The sequence below is a fragment of the Ursus americanus genome, chromosome 31 (assembly GCF_024610735.1).
Source record: "Ursus americanus isolate L20-20 chromosome 31, mUrsAme1.1.p, whole genome shotgun sequence".
Lineage (NCBI taxonomy): Eukaryota > Metazoa > Chordata > Mammalia > Carnivora > Ursidae > Ursus > Ursus americanus.
This window is the reverse complement of record NC_142157.1, coordinates 9,101,336-9,118,531: the sequence shown is the minus strand read 5'-3', so window position 1 is coordinate 9,118,531 and position 17,196 is coordinate 9,101,336. Positions and strand designations below refer to the sequence as shown.

Sequence of the window (17,196 nt, the reverse complement as noted above, 5' to 3'; positions counted from 1 at the left end):
TTTTAAACCACATTTCAATACTTTGCTTTAAAAGTTTTACGCTATTTATTATACATCCGTCTCCAGCTAACAGGAGGAAGGAGCAGAGCGATTCATTCATTCATTTTTCCTAGTAACAATAGTGAGTTACGTGTGTTCTCCAGATGCTGTTCTTTGAGGGATGCGTCAAGTGGCAATGTCATCTAACGATTTCACATTTACTGCAAATGAACATAAAGAACATTAACAACTCATTTTGTTCTTTGTAAATGCACTAGTTACTCTCCTTTGCAATCCCTTCTACTTAGGTGAGGGGAAAAGTACTTATCTTTATCTTTATTAAGGTTTCTTGTTCCAATCAGTTACCCTCTCTTTGCTGGAATGCCTTTCTTTCCTATGTCCCTAACCTTTACACGGTTAAAAGATTCCCTACTCTGCCTTTTTTTTTTTAAGATTTTTTTTATTTGTCCGAGAGAGCACGAGCAGGGGGAACGGCAGGCAGAGGGAGAAGCAGACTCCCCGCTGAGGAGGGGGCCCCATGCGGGACTCCATCCCAGGACCCTGGGATCATGACTTGGGCCAAAAGGTAGACACTTAACCAAGTGAGCCGCCCAGGCGCCCCCCCCCCCCAGTCTGCTTCTTGATAAATGTGTGAAAGCATATAGCTAGTTCCCAGCCACACGTCACATGGATACGACCCTTCAGCAATCATAAATGAATTTGAATGTATCCTTTTCTGTGTCTTTCTTCTGAAAGGTTAGTAGTCCTTAAGTTATTACTCAATAAAATCACACTCTTGATTGATGCCCCCAAAAGCCAAACTGCCCCTGCTTTGTCTCAGCCTGCAGGAGGTCCCCAGTGCCAGGGGCCACTTGGCAGCTGGTGTGACACAGCCCATCTCCACATCCTCTGTGGGTCGTGGTGCAGATGTACTTTGCTCACCGTGAAGGGCCTTGAGGACTCACAATTCCATGTGTTCAAGTATATTCTGACGCATTATGTACTCTCCTGTTCTAAACGTGTTACAGGCACGTTTTCTCACCTGTCTTCACTGTTCATTTTGGAGTGGCAGCCTCTCAGCCACTATAGTCCTTAGAAACTAAACAAATCTATCTACGTCTGCAGTTGTCCCGTGGAGCCACGATGCCTGCCGAATGTACGTGTGTGTGCACGTGCATGCGTGTGTGTAAAGTCCATACGTTGTAAAGCCTACATTGGGACTGATCGAGATTCACAGGGTCCTGGGGATTTCCGGAAGCGATCCTGGGGTACTAACTAGCTCCTCTGACGTTCTAGGTCTGGCATCACCCACGGCCATAACTCCAGTAGCATCTCCTCTTTGCAGTAAAACAAGGGGCACCACACCAGTTTCTAAACCCTTGGAAGGTAAGTCACCGAGGCACCCGATATGCCCATGGGTCTAAGACCAGAAGAGTCCCCGTGGCGCTCTCTCATGGATGGTTTCCACTTGCCTAGATATCGAAGCCAGACCAGACATGCAGTTGGAATCGGACCTGAAGCTGGACAGGCTGGAAACCTTTCTAAGGAGGCTGAATAACAAAGGTACAGACCAGAAGCCGGGGGGAAGCTTCGGGGTTCGAGCTTGTAGCACCCGGTGAATCATATTTCAATGAGTAGCTAAGGAAATGTAAAAACAAAAAACAAAACAAAACAAAAACCCTGCTCCTCTCTCGAAGTCTCTAAATCGCAATTCTGATGACTTTTTCTCCTCAGCTAAACTGTCGTCTTTCTGTTTGACGTCACCGATTCATGGTGAACGCATTATCTTTGTTACCATTTTTAAAAGGAAGTCAGGAATGATTAGATGACCCAGGTCTGATGCACGCCCTACTGTGCTGGATTGGGGGCCTCCACTAAGATTAGTTCCTGACTCTCAGTCTTCAGGATGCCACGGAATCAGGACTGGGAACAGTAACTTCGCTTTTATACTTGAAAGCAGATATTACACAAAATTGACATGATCTCGCACCCGATGAACTCTAAATTGTATATGTCAGTTTCTTTTTTTTTTTTTTTAAAGATTTTATTTATTTTTTTGAGATAGAGAGCATGAGCCAGGGGGGCAGAAGGAGAGGGAGAAGCAGGGACCCAATTGAGCAGGGAGCCCGACGCGGGGCTCCATCCCAGGACCCTGGGATCATGACCTGAGCCACCCAGGCACCCCTATCTGTCAGTTTCTTTTTTTTTTTTTTAAAGATTTTATTTATTTATTTGACAGAGATAGAGACAGCCAGCGAGAGAGGGAACACAAGCAGGGGGAGTGGGAGAGGAAGAAGCAGGCTCATAGCAGAGGAGCCTGATGTGGGGCTCGATCCCATAACGCTGGGATCACGCCCTGAGCCGAAGGCAGACGCTTAACTGCTGTGCCACCCAGGCGCCCCTGTCAATTTCTAATAAGGTAGTTAGATGACATATTGGAAGTGATTTCTGAATAAACGTCGAAATAAATATTTCAGTACAAAGATCCACAAAGTATACAAAGTAAAGGAATAATATGCAGAACTGTGTCATCTCTTAATAGAAATGTCCAGTACTTGAGGGACGCCTGGGTAGCTCAGTTGGTTGAGCAACCGACTCTTGATTTTGGCTCAGGTCATGATCTCAAGGTCGTGAGATCGAGCCCCGACATCAGACTTTTCGCTCGGCACAGAGTCTGCTTGAGGATTCGCTCCCTCTCCTTCTGCCCCTCCCCCCACTTGCATGCACACGCGCTCTCTCTCTCTTTCTCTCTCAAAATAAATAAATAAATCTTTAAAGAGAAATGTCCACTACTTGAAACTGATTGAATACTAAGCACTGGGAGTCGCTGCCGTTGACAGTGACCTCCTAATAGGTTGGAGATAATGTAGACAGCCGCTTTATACCAGAAACATAAAAATGTAGTGTAATAATGAAACCGGCAAGGCAAGGAGTTCAAACAACTCAAAGCTTATTACCTATATGCAGTGGTGGTCTAGCTCAGCGGGTCAGGAAACGAATCCAGCTCTCCACCTGTTTTCGTTAATGAAGTTTGTTTGGCACGAAGTCACACGCACTTGTTAATGTATCGTGAAGCACTCAGAGCTGAGTGCCTGCAACATAGGCCATTAGCCTCCCAAGCACAGCCCAGAATGTTTACTATGTGACCCTTTCCAGAAAAAGTTTTTACCAATTTCTGATCTAGAATGAGGCTGAGGCCATTTCTGCCTCTAGTAGTCAAAGGAACCAGTTCAGAAATGCTTGGTGGGCTTTCGTTGCCTCCCTCTCTCCTACCACCTGTGTGTGTGAGGTTTTTGCAGATGGACAGTCCTTCCAGGGGGAGTCAAGGAAGGCCCAGGAAGCATCCAAGGACCTGGGGCATCACTATCATGTTCTCTGCACTCCTGGAATGTAGGGGGAAAATAATTTTGAAGATACCACGAAGTGTAGTTGGGGTAGCGTTTTGACACAAATCTGATGTCACGTACTCGCTCCGTCTGTTCGTAGTTGGTGGGATGCAGGAGACGGTACTCACAGTCACTGGCAAATCTGTGAAAGAGGTGATGAAGCCAGACGACGATGAGACCTTTGCCAGATTTTACCGCAGCATGGATGACACCGTGCCGCGAAGCCCCGTGGAGCTGGACGAGGATTTCGATGTCATTTTCGATCCTTATGCCCCTAAGTGAGTTATTTCAGTTTCCATCTCTCACCCACTGAGAAAGGCTGATTCCTTGGTCAGCCGCCACACGGTACCTCCACAAGGACCTTCCCTCGCTGCCACCTCCTTCTGCCATAGAACTTCCTTATAGACACATGATGATTCTCCAGAGCCAGGCACGTGGGGTGAATAAAACACGCGTGCTCCAGAGTGGATGTGCGCACGGGTGGAAGGTCCGTGCACACAGCGTGTGCCACGGATGTTTGCCCTGGCCCATTAAAGTAATGCCACTGGACTTTTCACATAATTGAATATTGTTCTGCAGACTTTCAGATGAACATAAATTTAGCCAGAGATCTCTATACTGTCTTTCATCTGACATATTGAACTCTTACTTGTAACTGTGAAAAATATTTGGATCCCATGGGCTCAGACTCTTACAACCAACTAGAAAATCAATAAGGCATGTTACTTAACTTACAATGATGTATGAAATGAATAGATCTGAGAGTCTTCTCAGGGATGCCCACATGTCGCTCTTCACACAGGATATGACTAAACCGCGTAAGGAGAGCGATTATGGCTTTAGGATTCCAGGTGCCAGAGACAAATCCAAGTCAAACTGACTTCAGCAAAAGAAAGGTGTGGAGGGACTTAAGGTCCACTCTGAAAAGTGCAGGTGCAAACTAGGTTCCAGAGGCTTCTCAGAATGAGGTCTCTCTCTTGCCTGTTTTCCTTTGGGCTGCTTTGCTGCGGCCAAGCTGCAAGCATGCGGCGGACGATGGCCACCCCAGCTGTGGATGTTTCCGTACCTACTTGGCCACTCCAGCACAGGCAGCTTCTCTTCTCAGCAGTTCCTTCCAGCACAAGTTCCAGGCTTGATTTTCTAGGGTCCAAGCCCAGCCCTGAAGCAATCATTGTAGCCAAGGGACTAGAAGGTGCTGGTTGGCCAGAGCTGGTCTCTGGATGCCCTTCAGACCAGTGTCAAGGTTTTTTTTTTTTTTGTTTTGTTTTGTTTTGTTTTGTTTTACCGGAAGCCAGGGAGAATATATGTGGGGCAGGCTCTGCTCACAGCCATGAACCACATTTGTCTGTTCCCCGCAAATTTATCCGAGAGACTGTCTCTTCCAGAAGACTGTGGGGTCATCATACATTTTCCTGTAAGCTGCTCCAAATATATTTTTTGCATATATCTGTTTTTTCAGTTTTTTTCAATTTTCTATCTTAAAAAATGAACAGTTTGCCATTTCCCACCTTTAAATGAAAGTTTGTGTATTTGCATACACAATTATTTCTCCCGACCCAGATGTCATTCCTTCAATCATGATCGCTGTAGCTATATGTGCATATATTTATACACACACTCTCACACAGAGGACAGTATTATACAGAACAGCACAGAGGCTGTTGGAAATTGAGAGCAGGAGTGGAATCTGTCAGGAAACTATGTGACTGGATCGAGCACCTCCCCGTGTCTTTCTGCCCCCAGAGAGTCGGGGGAGCTTATGGCAGTTATAGTTGGCTTCTTGGACCTACTTTGTTTCAATATATTCTTCAAAGCAGTGGTTACTTTTCAGAAATGCGCAAAGGGTCGAGAGGAGGCTGGTTGCGGGGGAGTTCCTAAGGTGTCTGAAAACCAGTTGTGTAAAAACAAAGTTTAGTCTGGAGGAAAGAGAAATCGAGATGCAATGACTGGCTGTAAATTCTTGAAGGGCTCGCCAGGGCCTGAAGTAGACGTGTGTACTATTCCAACAGGAGAAGCAGGAAGGGTCCCTGGGTGTGATAAGGGTGGGGAAGAGCTTCCTACCCTTCGGAGCTGTCTGGTAGTGGAATGCGCTGCCCCTTGAAGCGCCAGATGCACTTCCAGGGGGAGACCACAGGGCATGGTGTGTGGGGCTGGGGGCCTCTGAGATCTCAGACTAAACGGGCCTGAATCCCCATCTCCCAGATTCTATGTCTCCATGTCAGGGAATGGCAGGCAGGAGGAAGAGTTGTAAGACTTACAACGAAATCAGGAAATAAAATTGTAGAGACTGTGATTTCAGGTCAGAGACCCCCAAATAAACCAGGCGTGGACGCTATGTAGACCAAGCCTACAACTCCACTTTGCTGCCCAGGTTGACCTCCTCTGTGGCCGAGCACAAGCGTGCAGTGAGGCCCAAGCGTCGGGTGCAGGCTTCCAAAAACCCCTTGAAAATGCTGGCAGCCAGAGAAGATCTCCTTCAGGAATACACGGAGCAGAGATTAAACGTGGCCTTCATGGAGTCGAAGCGGATGAAAGTAGAAAAGAGTGAGTATGTGGAACCACCATCCTGCCTCTTTGTTGGGGTCTGGTGATGAGGTGGTTTTCATCTTTTTCTGCCTTGCTAAGGCCAATCATGTGCTCAAAAGACACTCACCCAATAAAACCGAGGCGTTTGCACCCGTACGCGCGCCCCTGCCTGGCATGGAGAGGCTTTGCGCAGAAATTCCCAGAGCGTGGAGCATCTGTTCACTGGGCTCATTTAAATTACCCTGTTTTGCTGAGTTTCCTTTCAAGAGATTGGAGGAGAAGGATGCTTCTGGGCTTCGTAGTTCACCCCATTTTCAGCTCTGTAGGGCCCAAACACAGGAATTCCTGCAATTAATCTTGTTCAAGAGCAAATCATTTGATCTCTCATGAGAAAATGTCCCAAATTACTGCTTCGCCTAATCCTAGATTTTCATATAATTAATTAATGCATAAACCAGTGCTTTCCAAATTGCTTTTGACAGGGGAGCCTCAGGAGCCTCGGATTGGGGGACGTGGATTGGGTAGCATAGGGGCCTTGGGGGAGAGGTGGGGAACAGGTAGCTCTGTGCCCTGGTCCCACTTCAGGCTAAGCCGCTCTGCTCCCCTCAGCCTGATGAGGTGGGGTTCCCTCGTTCTGACACAGTGGGAGGTGGAGGTAATTAGGGCATGCACCATCTTGCTAGCTTGAACATTCTTGCTACAGTTCGTGTTTTCCTTTAGCGCTCACACACGTACTTCCGAACGTTTTTCTTAGAAATGTAGTGTTTACATGAAGTGGTTGAGTCTTTTCGTTATAACTGATTGACTAAGAAAATACATTTCAAAACCGCTATGCCATACGAACTGTCATGTAGCGTAAGACCCTAATCCCAGCAAAATCATTTTCCGAATTTCTCTGTAGCACAGACATATCTTTAAAACAATCTACTGAAGAAGTAAAGGCTATTGGCACAAACTTTAGGTCTTTTTCCTCTACCTCCACTTTTGGGGGCTTGGGGATGGCTTTGTGATGAGTCGCACGTACACATTTGTTGGTGCACGTGGAAAACCCAGCATCGTGTTATGACAGTCTTAACTCTGAGAGCAGAAGACCTCAAGAGATACCTAGTTGATCACTTTGCCTCCAGGAAAAAGGTTAGGACTAATCCATCCCTACAAGAGTGCCTGCTTTTCTGCGTATAAAGACTTTTGTTGAAAGACATCTCGTGGTCTTCCTTGTGAGTGTGTTTGCGTTACCATCTATGCATTGTTAGGAATTCTGTCAGTTTTCAGTGGAATTGCAACACGTGTGTCCAGCTCCTGATTTTATACCAAAGTAGCTGGTGCACATTGTCCCTCGATTCTTGGCCCCCTGCAAGGTGGGGTGTGACGTGTGGCCACAAGCAGCAGATACTTGCAGTACGGAGTTAAGTCCTGGTACAGTGGCTCAGCATTGAACCGCATTGTCAATCAGACCTGAGGATGTCCTCCCCCTCGGGATTAACTTTCTAAGAAAAAGCCAGTCGATTATGAATCTCTGATGGTGAACGCTGTCATTTCACCTGCCCATCTTGCCCGCCCCCCATTGTTTCCTTATTCGACCCTCCCAGTGTCCTCCAACTCCAACTTCTCCGAAGTCACTCTGGCGGGTTTAGCCAGTAAAGAAAACTTCAGCAACGTCAGCCTGCGGAGCGTCAACCTGACGGAACAGAATTCCAACAATAGCGCCGTGCCCTACAAGAAGCTGATGTTGTTACAGATTAAAGGTACCTAGGGCCCACGGGGAGGAGCCACACGTAGATCAGGGCTTTTAGTCTGGTGACGTCGGGAAGCCTGAATGTAAGGGGGAGGGAACACATGCTTTTCGAGAACCTGCTGTGTGCTGGGCGCTCTGCTACCTCCTGTCACATGAGCTTCACAAAACTCCTGTGAGGTGGGAGATGGTAAGGCCTGGAGAGGTTGGTCACGTGCCTGAGGTCATGGCGGCTGTTGAGTGGCAGAGTCGGATTGGAACCCAGGTCTCTCCCATTCCAGAAGCTCAACTTCTGCGGCCACCTCCCCTTGCTCCCTGAGCTCTGCTACCACACTGTCATGAAGTTCCAGATGTCCCCTAAGTCCTCATGGGGGCGCTCTCCACTCAGTTCTCCTCGCTGAGGTGAACAAGGCCGGTGTGGGCCTGAGGCAGAGAGGCAAGCTCTTTTTTTTTTTTTTTTTTTTTATTATATTATGTTAGTCACCATACGGTACATCCCCGGTTTCCAATGTAAAGTTCGATGATTCATTAGTTGCGTATAACACCCAGTGCACCATGCAATACGTGCCCTCCTTACTACCCATCACCAGCCTATCCCGTTCCTCCACCCCCATCCCCTCTGAGGCCCTCAGTTTGTTTCTCAGAGTCCGTAGTCAAGCAGAGAAAGACAATTATCATATGGTTTCTCTCATCTATGGAACATAAGAACTAGGATGATCGGTAGGGGAAGAAAGGGATAAAGAAAGGGGGGTAATCAGAAGGGGGAATGAAGCATGAGAGACTATGGACTATGAGAGAGGCAAGTTCTTACAGAAGGAATCCAAGGAAAGCAGAGGCAGATGAAGCCGACCTGGATTTCCACTCCAGCACTGTCTCTGTCAGTAGCAAGGGAGACGACCAGAGAGGCCATGGGTGTGAGGAGAGCCTTCGCTGCCTCCGAGTGGCAACTCTAGAGAAATCATCAAGAGGAAGCTGGATGGAATATCCTTCACGGAGGGTGTCCCGTGTGTTTCTGCATGACCACCGGCCTTTTCAGTGCATTCGGAGGACTAGTGACACGCACAAAGAACCAATGTCTATTCCCAGGTTGTGACCCAGAGATGACACTATCAGTGTGACTGTGGAAAGGCCTAAATCAATAGTCATTCAGGAGAAGGTGCGGAAAGCAGCACAGAGCAGTGCTTCCCTCCGAGCTGATTCCCTCTAAGGCTGCCCTGGGTTTAGTGTGCAAACTCCCAGGAAGAAGCAGCTGTGGAAAGGCATGCCCTCACCTGCAGCATGGCTGGCAGGGGCTAGGAGATGCAGCAGGTGGGCTGAGCACAGAGAAAGGACAGGAGATGAGTTAAAAGGGGGAAAGGAGCACATTTGCTAACTTTCCTGGAGGCAGAAACTTAATCCACACATGTGCTGTAAAAGGACCCCGTGGTGGTCCTAAGACACACGATGACATTTAGGAAAGCACTAACAAGGGAGAATAATCTAGAAGGCCATCACTAGAAACTCCCTTCTACCACTGTGCGTCATGGAACAGATAATGGTAGACGAGAATCTTTAGAATTGCAAGAGTCTGTAGCAGGGGGGCTTCCTGGTCCTTCCTGTGGCTTGGAGAGTTCTCCTGTCTGGGAAGATGGCGACCCTTTGCCTCCTGCCTTACAGGAAGAAGACACGTGCAGACCAGACTGGTTGAACCTCGAGCTTCGTCACTCAACAGTGGGGACTGCTTCCTCCTGCTCTCTCCCCATTACTGCTTCGTGTGGGTAGGAGAGTTCGCAAATGTCATAGAAAAGGCAAAGGTTGGTATCCGAAAATAAAAATTGTTCAGTTAAGCATCTCCTTTACACACCGATAGAATGTTCTACTAGTTGCTAGGTCTTTACAAGGCTTCTCAGATGCCAAATGTTTCATTCACACGAGAAGGGAGAGGCAGTATTTCTTTTGCTGGATGTCTCTCAAACAAGCATTCGTTAGGTGCTTGAGTGGGATGTTTTAGAAGGATTACGACCTCTCTCGCCAGTTTTTAAGTCCTATTCTCACTCCTGTGTGAAAAAGGAGCTGGCACATCACTTCAAAGCCATTTATCCCAGGTACCTATGAAATGCTGCTACAGGTTTATTGAATGAGAATCTCATGGGCAAAAGCCCAGAGAATGGGTATTTTTCCAGAACTTCACGAGTGATCTATTGAATTTGAAAATAAAGAACTGTTGCTCTAGAGAATTGTACCCCTTGATCCTTGAGTTCCATTCTCTTGACCTTGCTGAAAATACCCAAGAACCGGTGCCTGCAGCCCCTGTGGTCGCATGGTCTTCCTCGCAGAGCCGCCATTTTTGGCCTCCGACTTCAGTATGTGCCGTCTGCCTCCCCACAGGCCCGTCTGCCTAGGTAATTGTGCTCCTCCCTTTCCCTAGGCCTCCGAACTCGCAAGTTTAATTCAGACAAAGAGGGAACTTGGTTGTAGAGCTACCTATGTCCAGACTATCGAAGAAGGAATTAACACACACACTCATGCGGCCAAAGACTTCTGGAAGCTTCTGGGCGGCCAAACCAATTACCAGTGTAAGAGTTTACTGTATTTCAGAGAATCGCGAGACTTTTCTTATCCCCTACGTCATTCTTCTAAACCAGCCACTTTTCAGTGTAAAATGTCATACTGTCTTATTGTTCTCCCAAAGCTGCTGGAGACCCAAAGGAAGATGAACTTTATGAAACAGCCATAATTGAAACAAACTGCATTTACCGTCTGATGGACGACAAACTTGTCCCGGATGACGACTACTGGGGGAAGATTCCCAAGTGCTCCCTTCTGCAGTCAAAAGAGGTACAGTACGTGGGCACCCCCTCGCCAAGAGAGCGCTTTGCACGGGGCTGCCCAATAAAATCGATCAGAAGTGCCCGAGAAACACTGGCCAGGGGTCATGCCTGTTGTTGAACAGTGACGTGTTTTTAAAGGATATTGTGAATCCGAACCATTACTTCATCTTAAATATGAGCATAGAGTTCAGAATATCGTTCGGAGGAGGCATGGGTCATTGAAGGCTTTCTGTTTTAGGCAAAATGTAAATTTTCTTTTTCTTTCTTTCTTTCTTTCTTTTTGTATTTTCTTTTGTATTCTTCTTTTCGTATCTGTACAAAGTGATGGATGTCAGCTAAACTAAATTGTAATCATTTCACAATACGTGTAAGTCAAGTCATTATGCCCTTATACCTTAAACTTACATTGTGCTGTGTGTCGAGTGTATCTCAATATAACCAGGGAGTAAGACGTAAATATTATTTACACTTGATTTTCTTAGCACTATCTCTTGATTTTCTATAAACCTTCAATAAAATTTTTTCAGTCCTTAAGTTTCAGGAATAATAGATGCATGTTTATATAATTTGGGTTTGCCAAGTAATATACTAGGTTTTTTTTTTCTCTCATCCTGGTAAATATTTACTAAATGCATACATTGTCATTACCATTCTGTATTTTATAAGTATTGCAGGAAAAGTGGAAGACGCAAAAGAACCTTAAATTTCACAGATAGAAGAGTATTAGAAAGAATGGCATCCAAAACTGGGTGGATTGCATGACACACATGGGCATTTAGATGGAAAAACAAAAATCACAGAAAAGAAATAATCAGGAGTAATTTTAAAGAGAAGGTACAATTGAGCATAGTTGGGAGTTGGGTAGGATTTGGATTGATGGACCCGAAGAACTTATTCTAGGAAGAAAGAGTTGAATAAACCACTGGCATGGAAATAAATAGCATTACATTCACGTATTCACTCAGCAAACCCATAGTAAAGTCCTGTAAATGTAAGTACTGTGTGGTCTCTGCCCTGGAGGGTGCTAGAACCATACAGAGGGGAGACCACCTCACTGGTCCTCGGGGCCTGGCGTTTAAGAAGTGGCCTCTGTATGTGCTAAGAGAATGAAAGAACAAAGGAGGGAGACAGGGAAGAAGAAGGGAAAGAAGGCAGGTAAGTCTTCTATGAATCAAAAGTGCCAGGGAGTTTGAGAGTTGAGGACAGGATGGAAATCACAGCGCCAGCTGGTCACCCGTCTCACTCCGTCAGTACAGACCCTCATTCAGCCGGAGCACGACTTTGAAGTTGACCTGTTCTTCTCTGCCGTCTTCCCAGGTACTGGTGTTTGACTTCGGTAGTGAGGTGTACGTGTGGCATGGAAAAGAAGTCACATTAGCACAACGGAAAATAGCTTTTCAGCTGGCAAAGCACTTATGGAACGGGACCTTTGACTACGAGAACTGCGACATCAACCCGTTGGACCCTGGAGAATGCAATCCGCTTATTCCCAGGTATTCCCCTCACCTGCCCATGGTGTGGATTCCCTCAGCGGGCCTGAGTCCCCACCACGCTCACCTGCTGTCACTCTTCGTAGGGTTTCCTTTTCATAACTGACTGTAGGCGGTACCCTGAATATTCACAGAAAGGACATTCCGTTAGCTTTTGCCTAACTGATGCGGAAATGTGGGTGCTGGTATCTTCTGGACACTGTTCAGTCTCCTTTCTTGAGGTGAACAAATTGTTCCCCCCTGCGGCGTTCCAGGTGACTGTCCTGGCGGAGGACTGGCGATCGTTGAAACAAATTACTTGCTGATCTGAAAAGCTTCCCAGGATCTGAAATTCCGCCATTGGCCTGAAGGTGCAAAAGCAACATATTTCCTTCTGATTTCACACCTTCTCAGCGTGGCTCTTGAATTCCAGGATTTACCATGTATTTGTCAGTAGATGATTCTGGGCCTTTTGGGGGACAGGGAGTGAGAGGGAGGATACTGGATTGAAATAATGACTGTAACTTTAATATTTCCTGCTGGCGGTAGGTGAGTGAGCACCGAACCCATGGGTTCTCACCATGTCCCAGGTCCAGAAGTACCTGAGAAGCTTTACAGAATTGCACATCCCAGGCCCAGCCCCAGCTCCAGCCATGTACTGTCAGTTTGTGTGGCGTGGGGCTTACGTGTCAGTGCATCTTAAGAGCCTCCTCAGGGCTCCTCCTAAGGGCCAGCCACGATTAAGCACCGAGCCCTTCCTACCAGATGAGGGGGCTGAGGCACTGAGGTGTCCAGACTTAGCCCAGTTCAAACATGGAAGTCAGCATGGAGGAAGAAGTTCACCTGCTCCCGCTCATAGCTTCCGCCTCGCCCTGCAACCCACTGCCTCTCATGCTTGCTTGACTCCCAGCCTGAAAGATCACTGTCTAAAGCTGAAAGCAAGTGCTCTTCCGATAGGCATCCTAGCAAGTCAGCAGAGTAAAGTTTATATCGAAGATGGTCATTCAGACGTTTGCTGTGAAAGACCCCAGCCTTGCAAGGGAGTCCTGAATTCTCCAGACTTGCTGGTGCTTGGTTCCAGAGTCCCGCGGGAGCATGAGGCGGGAGTGTTTGTCTACCGTGCTTTACCCCAGCAGTCTCCCTAGGAACAGGCAGCCTCCTTGACATGCCTTCGCCGTGACGTCAGAACCGAAGTCCTGACGAAACAGGAAGCGATGGCGCACAGACCACACAGTAGGGCCCAGCGAGCTCTGCTCGGCAGTCTCATGCGCTACATGCATCCCGGTCTCCGTTCACAACCAAAGATAGATTCGGAAGGATGAGCGATGCCTGCGTGAACCCTCTTCGGCCACCGTTTCCTCGACTCTGCCTGTTTCTGAGTTACCAGTGTTCGAGTGCTTTCAAGTTCTGAGACCCTGAGGCAGGACCAGGCCTCCAGGTTGGGCTGGGCCACTTCCTTTTCTGTGCCATTGTCCTCCCCTGGCCCGCTGTCGTGTCTGGTGGCCTAGAAATAAATATGCAGAAATTCTCTTTATGATCTATGAAAGTATGCTCATTTTAGTAACAGAGGAGAATTTCTTCTGTTCGTGGACACTGGAGAGCTTCATTGTAACAGGACTTAACAGAGAATTCAGGGTGAGCTCTGCCTCCCCCGCATCTCCCCATTAAAGTGACAGACGTGTGCTGAGCACGTGCAGGGGACTCTGAGCGCATGAAGAAACAGGCAAGGACGATGTGCGTGTGGCTCTTGGGCCGTCTAGCTCCCAGTCTGGGCACCACCCCCAGCGGATCCCAGATACAAGAATTTTCCAGAATAAAAGAAAACACGAGTCCTGATGGGATTCACTCGCATTCAGGCACATCAGCTCCGTGCACACAAAGCCTCGCCAGGCTTCAGGCTGAAATCCTACAGTATCACATCTGACAACATGAACCACTCATTCTCTGTGCCACTAATGTGGTCTCGGTTGTTTGCAGTAGCCACGTGTGTCTGTTTTCCATTCCTTTCTTTTGTTCTCACATGGCTTAATCTGGGTTCTTTTCCTGTCTCCTCCCCCACCCACCCACCCCTGCAGGAAAGGACAGGGGCGACCTGATTGGGCAATATTCGGGCGACTTACGGAACACAATGAGACTATTTTGTTCAAAGAGAAATTTCTCGATTGGACCGAACTGAAGAGACCTAATGAAAAGAGCGCCAGCGAACTTGCCCAGCAAAAGGTATTTTTGGGAATCAAGTCTTAAACTTCAAGCCTTAGTTGAGGTCCCAACAAAAGAGGCCTTGAAGCCAAAAGCCTTCCCAGGGTTTACTGGGAGACCAGCAAAGGGGTTTCCAGGTATGTTCTACCTCCTGGAGATGAGGTAGGCCTGCCTGTGCCTCCGGGTTTACAGGTGACCCATTCACTGTTGTGGGGGGCTGGTCAGGCCCCCCTAGTCTTTCCCCAAAACGCAGTGAAACGCCAAGACACAGCGGGAGAGCCTTACTTTTATGCTGTCCCATGAACAGTCAGACGGCAGTGAGTGGGACAAGAAATGTCTGTAGAAGGAGGCCACTGAACCCACATTCGTACGTTCCCTCGTAGGAAGATCCTAGGGCCGAAGCCAAGCCGTACGACGTGGCGCGGATGGTGCCCGTGCCCCAGGTGACAACGGGCACGGTGCTGGACGGGGTGAACGTGGGTCGCGGCTACGGCCTGGTAGAAGGGGACGACAGGAGGCACTTTGAGATTGCCAGTGTCTCCGTGGATGTCTGGCACATCCTCGAGTTTGACTACAGCAGGCTCCCCAAACAGAGCATCGGGCAGTTCCACGAGGGAGACGCCTATGTGGTCAAGTGGAAGTTCATGGTGAGCACCGCAGGTTAGTGAGCACTTCGTTCTCCTCACGCCCACGCGGGGTGGCCCCGGCTCCGTGGCCCGGGAGCCAGCGCGTCCGAGAGCCCCTCAGCGCGGGGACAGGGCGCCAGTCTGCTCATTGGCTTCGAGAACCACTTCGCGGACTTTAAAGCTGGATCCCGACGAGCTAGCCTTGCTAACGAATGTCATGTTTCCTTAGAGACGTTAAGCGTGCACGTTAAGGTTTCTCTGCTCCCCTCCCCCCTCCCCTGCCCCGTCCCCAGAGGTTCTCTGGGAAAGTGAGGATTTGCCTCCAAATGATATTGACCATGTGGCTGTCTGCTGCTTAAATCCACGTCTTAAGCTGAGCATATCTGGATGACTTAGAACTGAAACCCAATGGTGTAGTGACGCACAAAAGATTCATGAAAAGTAAAAGAAGCTATTTCCTCCGAGGCTGAGAGCCCTAACCCGCCGTGTGGATCTGGTAGAGTAAATACACGGACTGCTCACGGTTCCTGTCGGGGAGATACTCAGCGAAGCACTCAGTTGTGTGCTTTGCACGAGAGGCGGTGAGGGAAGAGGGCCAGTGGACTTTGGAGGGAGAATCCTTTCTCCCTTCCAAGAAGTAGCTGGTTCTCTGCAGCGTCCCTCAGCCCCACATTTAAGAGTTTGTCACAGCTTTGTGATTTCGAGACCCAGCCCCCGAGGGTGAGGGTTTATTCACCCCTCGACAGCCTCTTTGCTGTCCAGCTGTGGCTGCCCTGGAGCCCCCGGGGGTGGAGGCCGCCGTCCGCTGATCAGACACCCGCAGACTCCAAACCATTTGATTTCTTTCCTACTTGATCAAAAGTAAGTCTGTTAATCAATGGGCGGCATTTACTGAGCACCTGATCTGTCTTCTGGGTATAAGACACTTATCTTAGGGAGTACGTAAATATGTCTTCAAGAAGCATATGGCATACATGCCAGTTAAGGCAAGTGTGGGGAGAAGCAACTATGGCATGTGTGGGAGGAGAGCCTGGTTCCCCGAGGCTGGGGAAAGCACCCCAGCAAACCACCCCTCGGGCGGCCAGTGGATGGGCATTGGCCGGCAGAACAGGAGGCTGTGCCCAGAGCTGTCCGGGGATGGAGGCCTGGAGGCCCAGCCGGCCCATGGCCCACGGCCCTGGCTCCTCAGTCTGGTGGAGTGCCTCCCCGAGGCTCCACAGAATATACCCTGTGGTTATGCTGATTTCTCAGTGAGGGTCAGGACACAGGACTCTGTCACCTGCCCTTAGCCACACAGCAGGTAGGGAGCAGATTAGGACACTGAAAGCCCCTTTCCCATTCCTAAGGAGGCCCCTGGGGCTTGGAAAGAAGGCCACAGGCCCTGGGGCCGTACAGCCCAGGTCTGCATCTTCTCTCAGGCCCTACGTACCGGCTCTGCAAGGTGCGTAAAGTGACTCAGCCGTCTGAGCCTCGGTGTTCTCACCTAGGAAACAGGGTTGATACCCAGCCCACAGATTATTATGATCTAGTACGTAGAATGTTTAGCGTGTGCCTGGCACAGAAACAATAGTCACCAATGTCCTGGGCAACAAAAGCAAAATCACTGTGAATCACATAAATCTGAGATTTCTGAGGCCTTCGTAGACTGTCCTCTTGGAGGCCCCTAAGCAATAATGATTTGGCGCAGGCAACTACTTTCTGTGTTTCTTCCCAGTAAACACAGTGCACGTCTCACAGCCAGCTCTAGCGGCATCTTTACGAGCGAAGTGACAACTCTGAGGAAGTCCAGCTGCAAAGCATTAAGTTAGAGCAGGGAGCGCTCAGATTCCAGACGGTCCCTCTGGGAGCAGAGAAGCACAGCCCAATGGCATTAACAGTGGCCTGCTGGTGACTGCGGTCCAGCCCATCATCACTCGTTCCCCACAAGGGCTGTACCTGCAAACAGGACTGAACTCGCGGCTCGGGAAGCTCTTCTGAGACAGGGTCGGCAGAATCCAGTGGCTGTAGGGACAGTACAGTAGTCCTCCTGGCGGACACCAGCCAGCCTGCACTGGTGCAGGGAGAAACTCCTTGCGGAGTGAACCGTGCGCTCCAGGGAAGGGAGACCGAAGCCTCGGTGGGTTGGATCCTGCCGCAGTAACCAGGCCAGGCAGCTCCGGGGCGCGATACAGGTCAAGCTGCTGTGAGTAGGTGGCCAGGAATGGGATTCTGCTGCCAGACCACCTGACCAGCAGCAGTTCTCTCATGTTCTTCGGGCCAGTCGTAACACGACCACTGGTCACACACTGACCCCGGAAAGTGGTTGGAGGCACAATGCATCAACACTTTAAATTAGCTATCTGATCAAGGCTCTAAAGGTTACAGTCCGTAATTTCTTCCTGATGGAAGCTGAATCTTTACCTTGCTAAAAGTAAAAATAAATGAACTAAAAATTAAGTTGTGTGTAGGATTAAATTGGGGTATATTGAC

General features: G+C 48.8%; 1 protein-coding gene across 15 annotated transcripts in view; it reads left to right on the top strand.

The window, feature by feature from the left end:
- Positions 1–17,196, top strand: part of SVIL (supervillin) — a 233,436-nt gene that overhangs the window by 200,826 nt on the left and 15,414 nt on the right. For all 15 annotated transcript variants that reach the window (XM_045812830.2, XM_045812832.2, XM_045812834.2 and 12 more), the window contains 11 exons: positions 1,276–1,365; positions 1,456–1,542; positions 3,466–3,643; positions 5,737–5,909; positions 7,481–7,636; positions 9,280–9,416; positions 10,031–10,178; positions 10,295–10,440; positions 11,751–11,926; positions 13,978–14,122; positions 14,485–14,761. In XM_045812830.2, the coding sequence (XP_045668786.2) occupies positions 1,276–1,365; positions 1,456–1,542; positions 3,466–3,643; positions 5,737–5,909; positions 7,481–7,636; positions 9,280–9,416; positions 10,031–10,178; positions 10,295–10,440; positions 11,751–11,926; positions 13,978–14,122; positions 14,485–14,761 (1,713 nt within the window). The remainder of the gene's footprint in view (positions 1–1,275; positions 1,366–1,455; positions 1,543–3,465; positions 3,644–5,736; positions 5,910–7,480; positions 7,637–9,279; positions 9,417–10,030; positions 10,179–10,294; positions 10,441–11,750; positions 11,927–13,977; positions 14,123–14,484; positions 14,762–17,196) is intronic.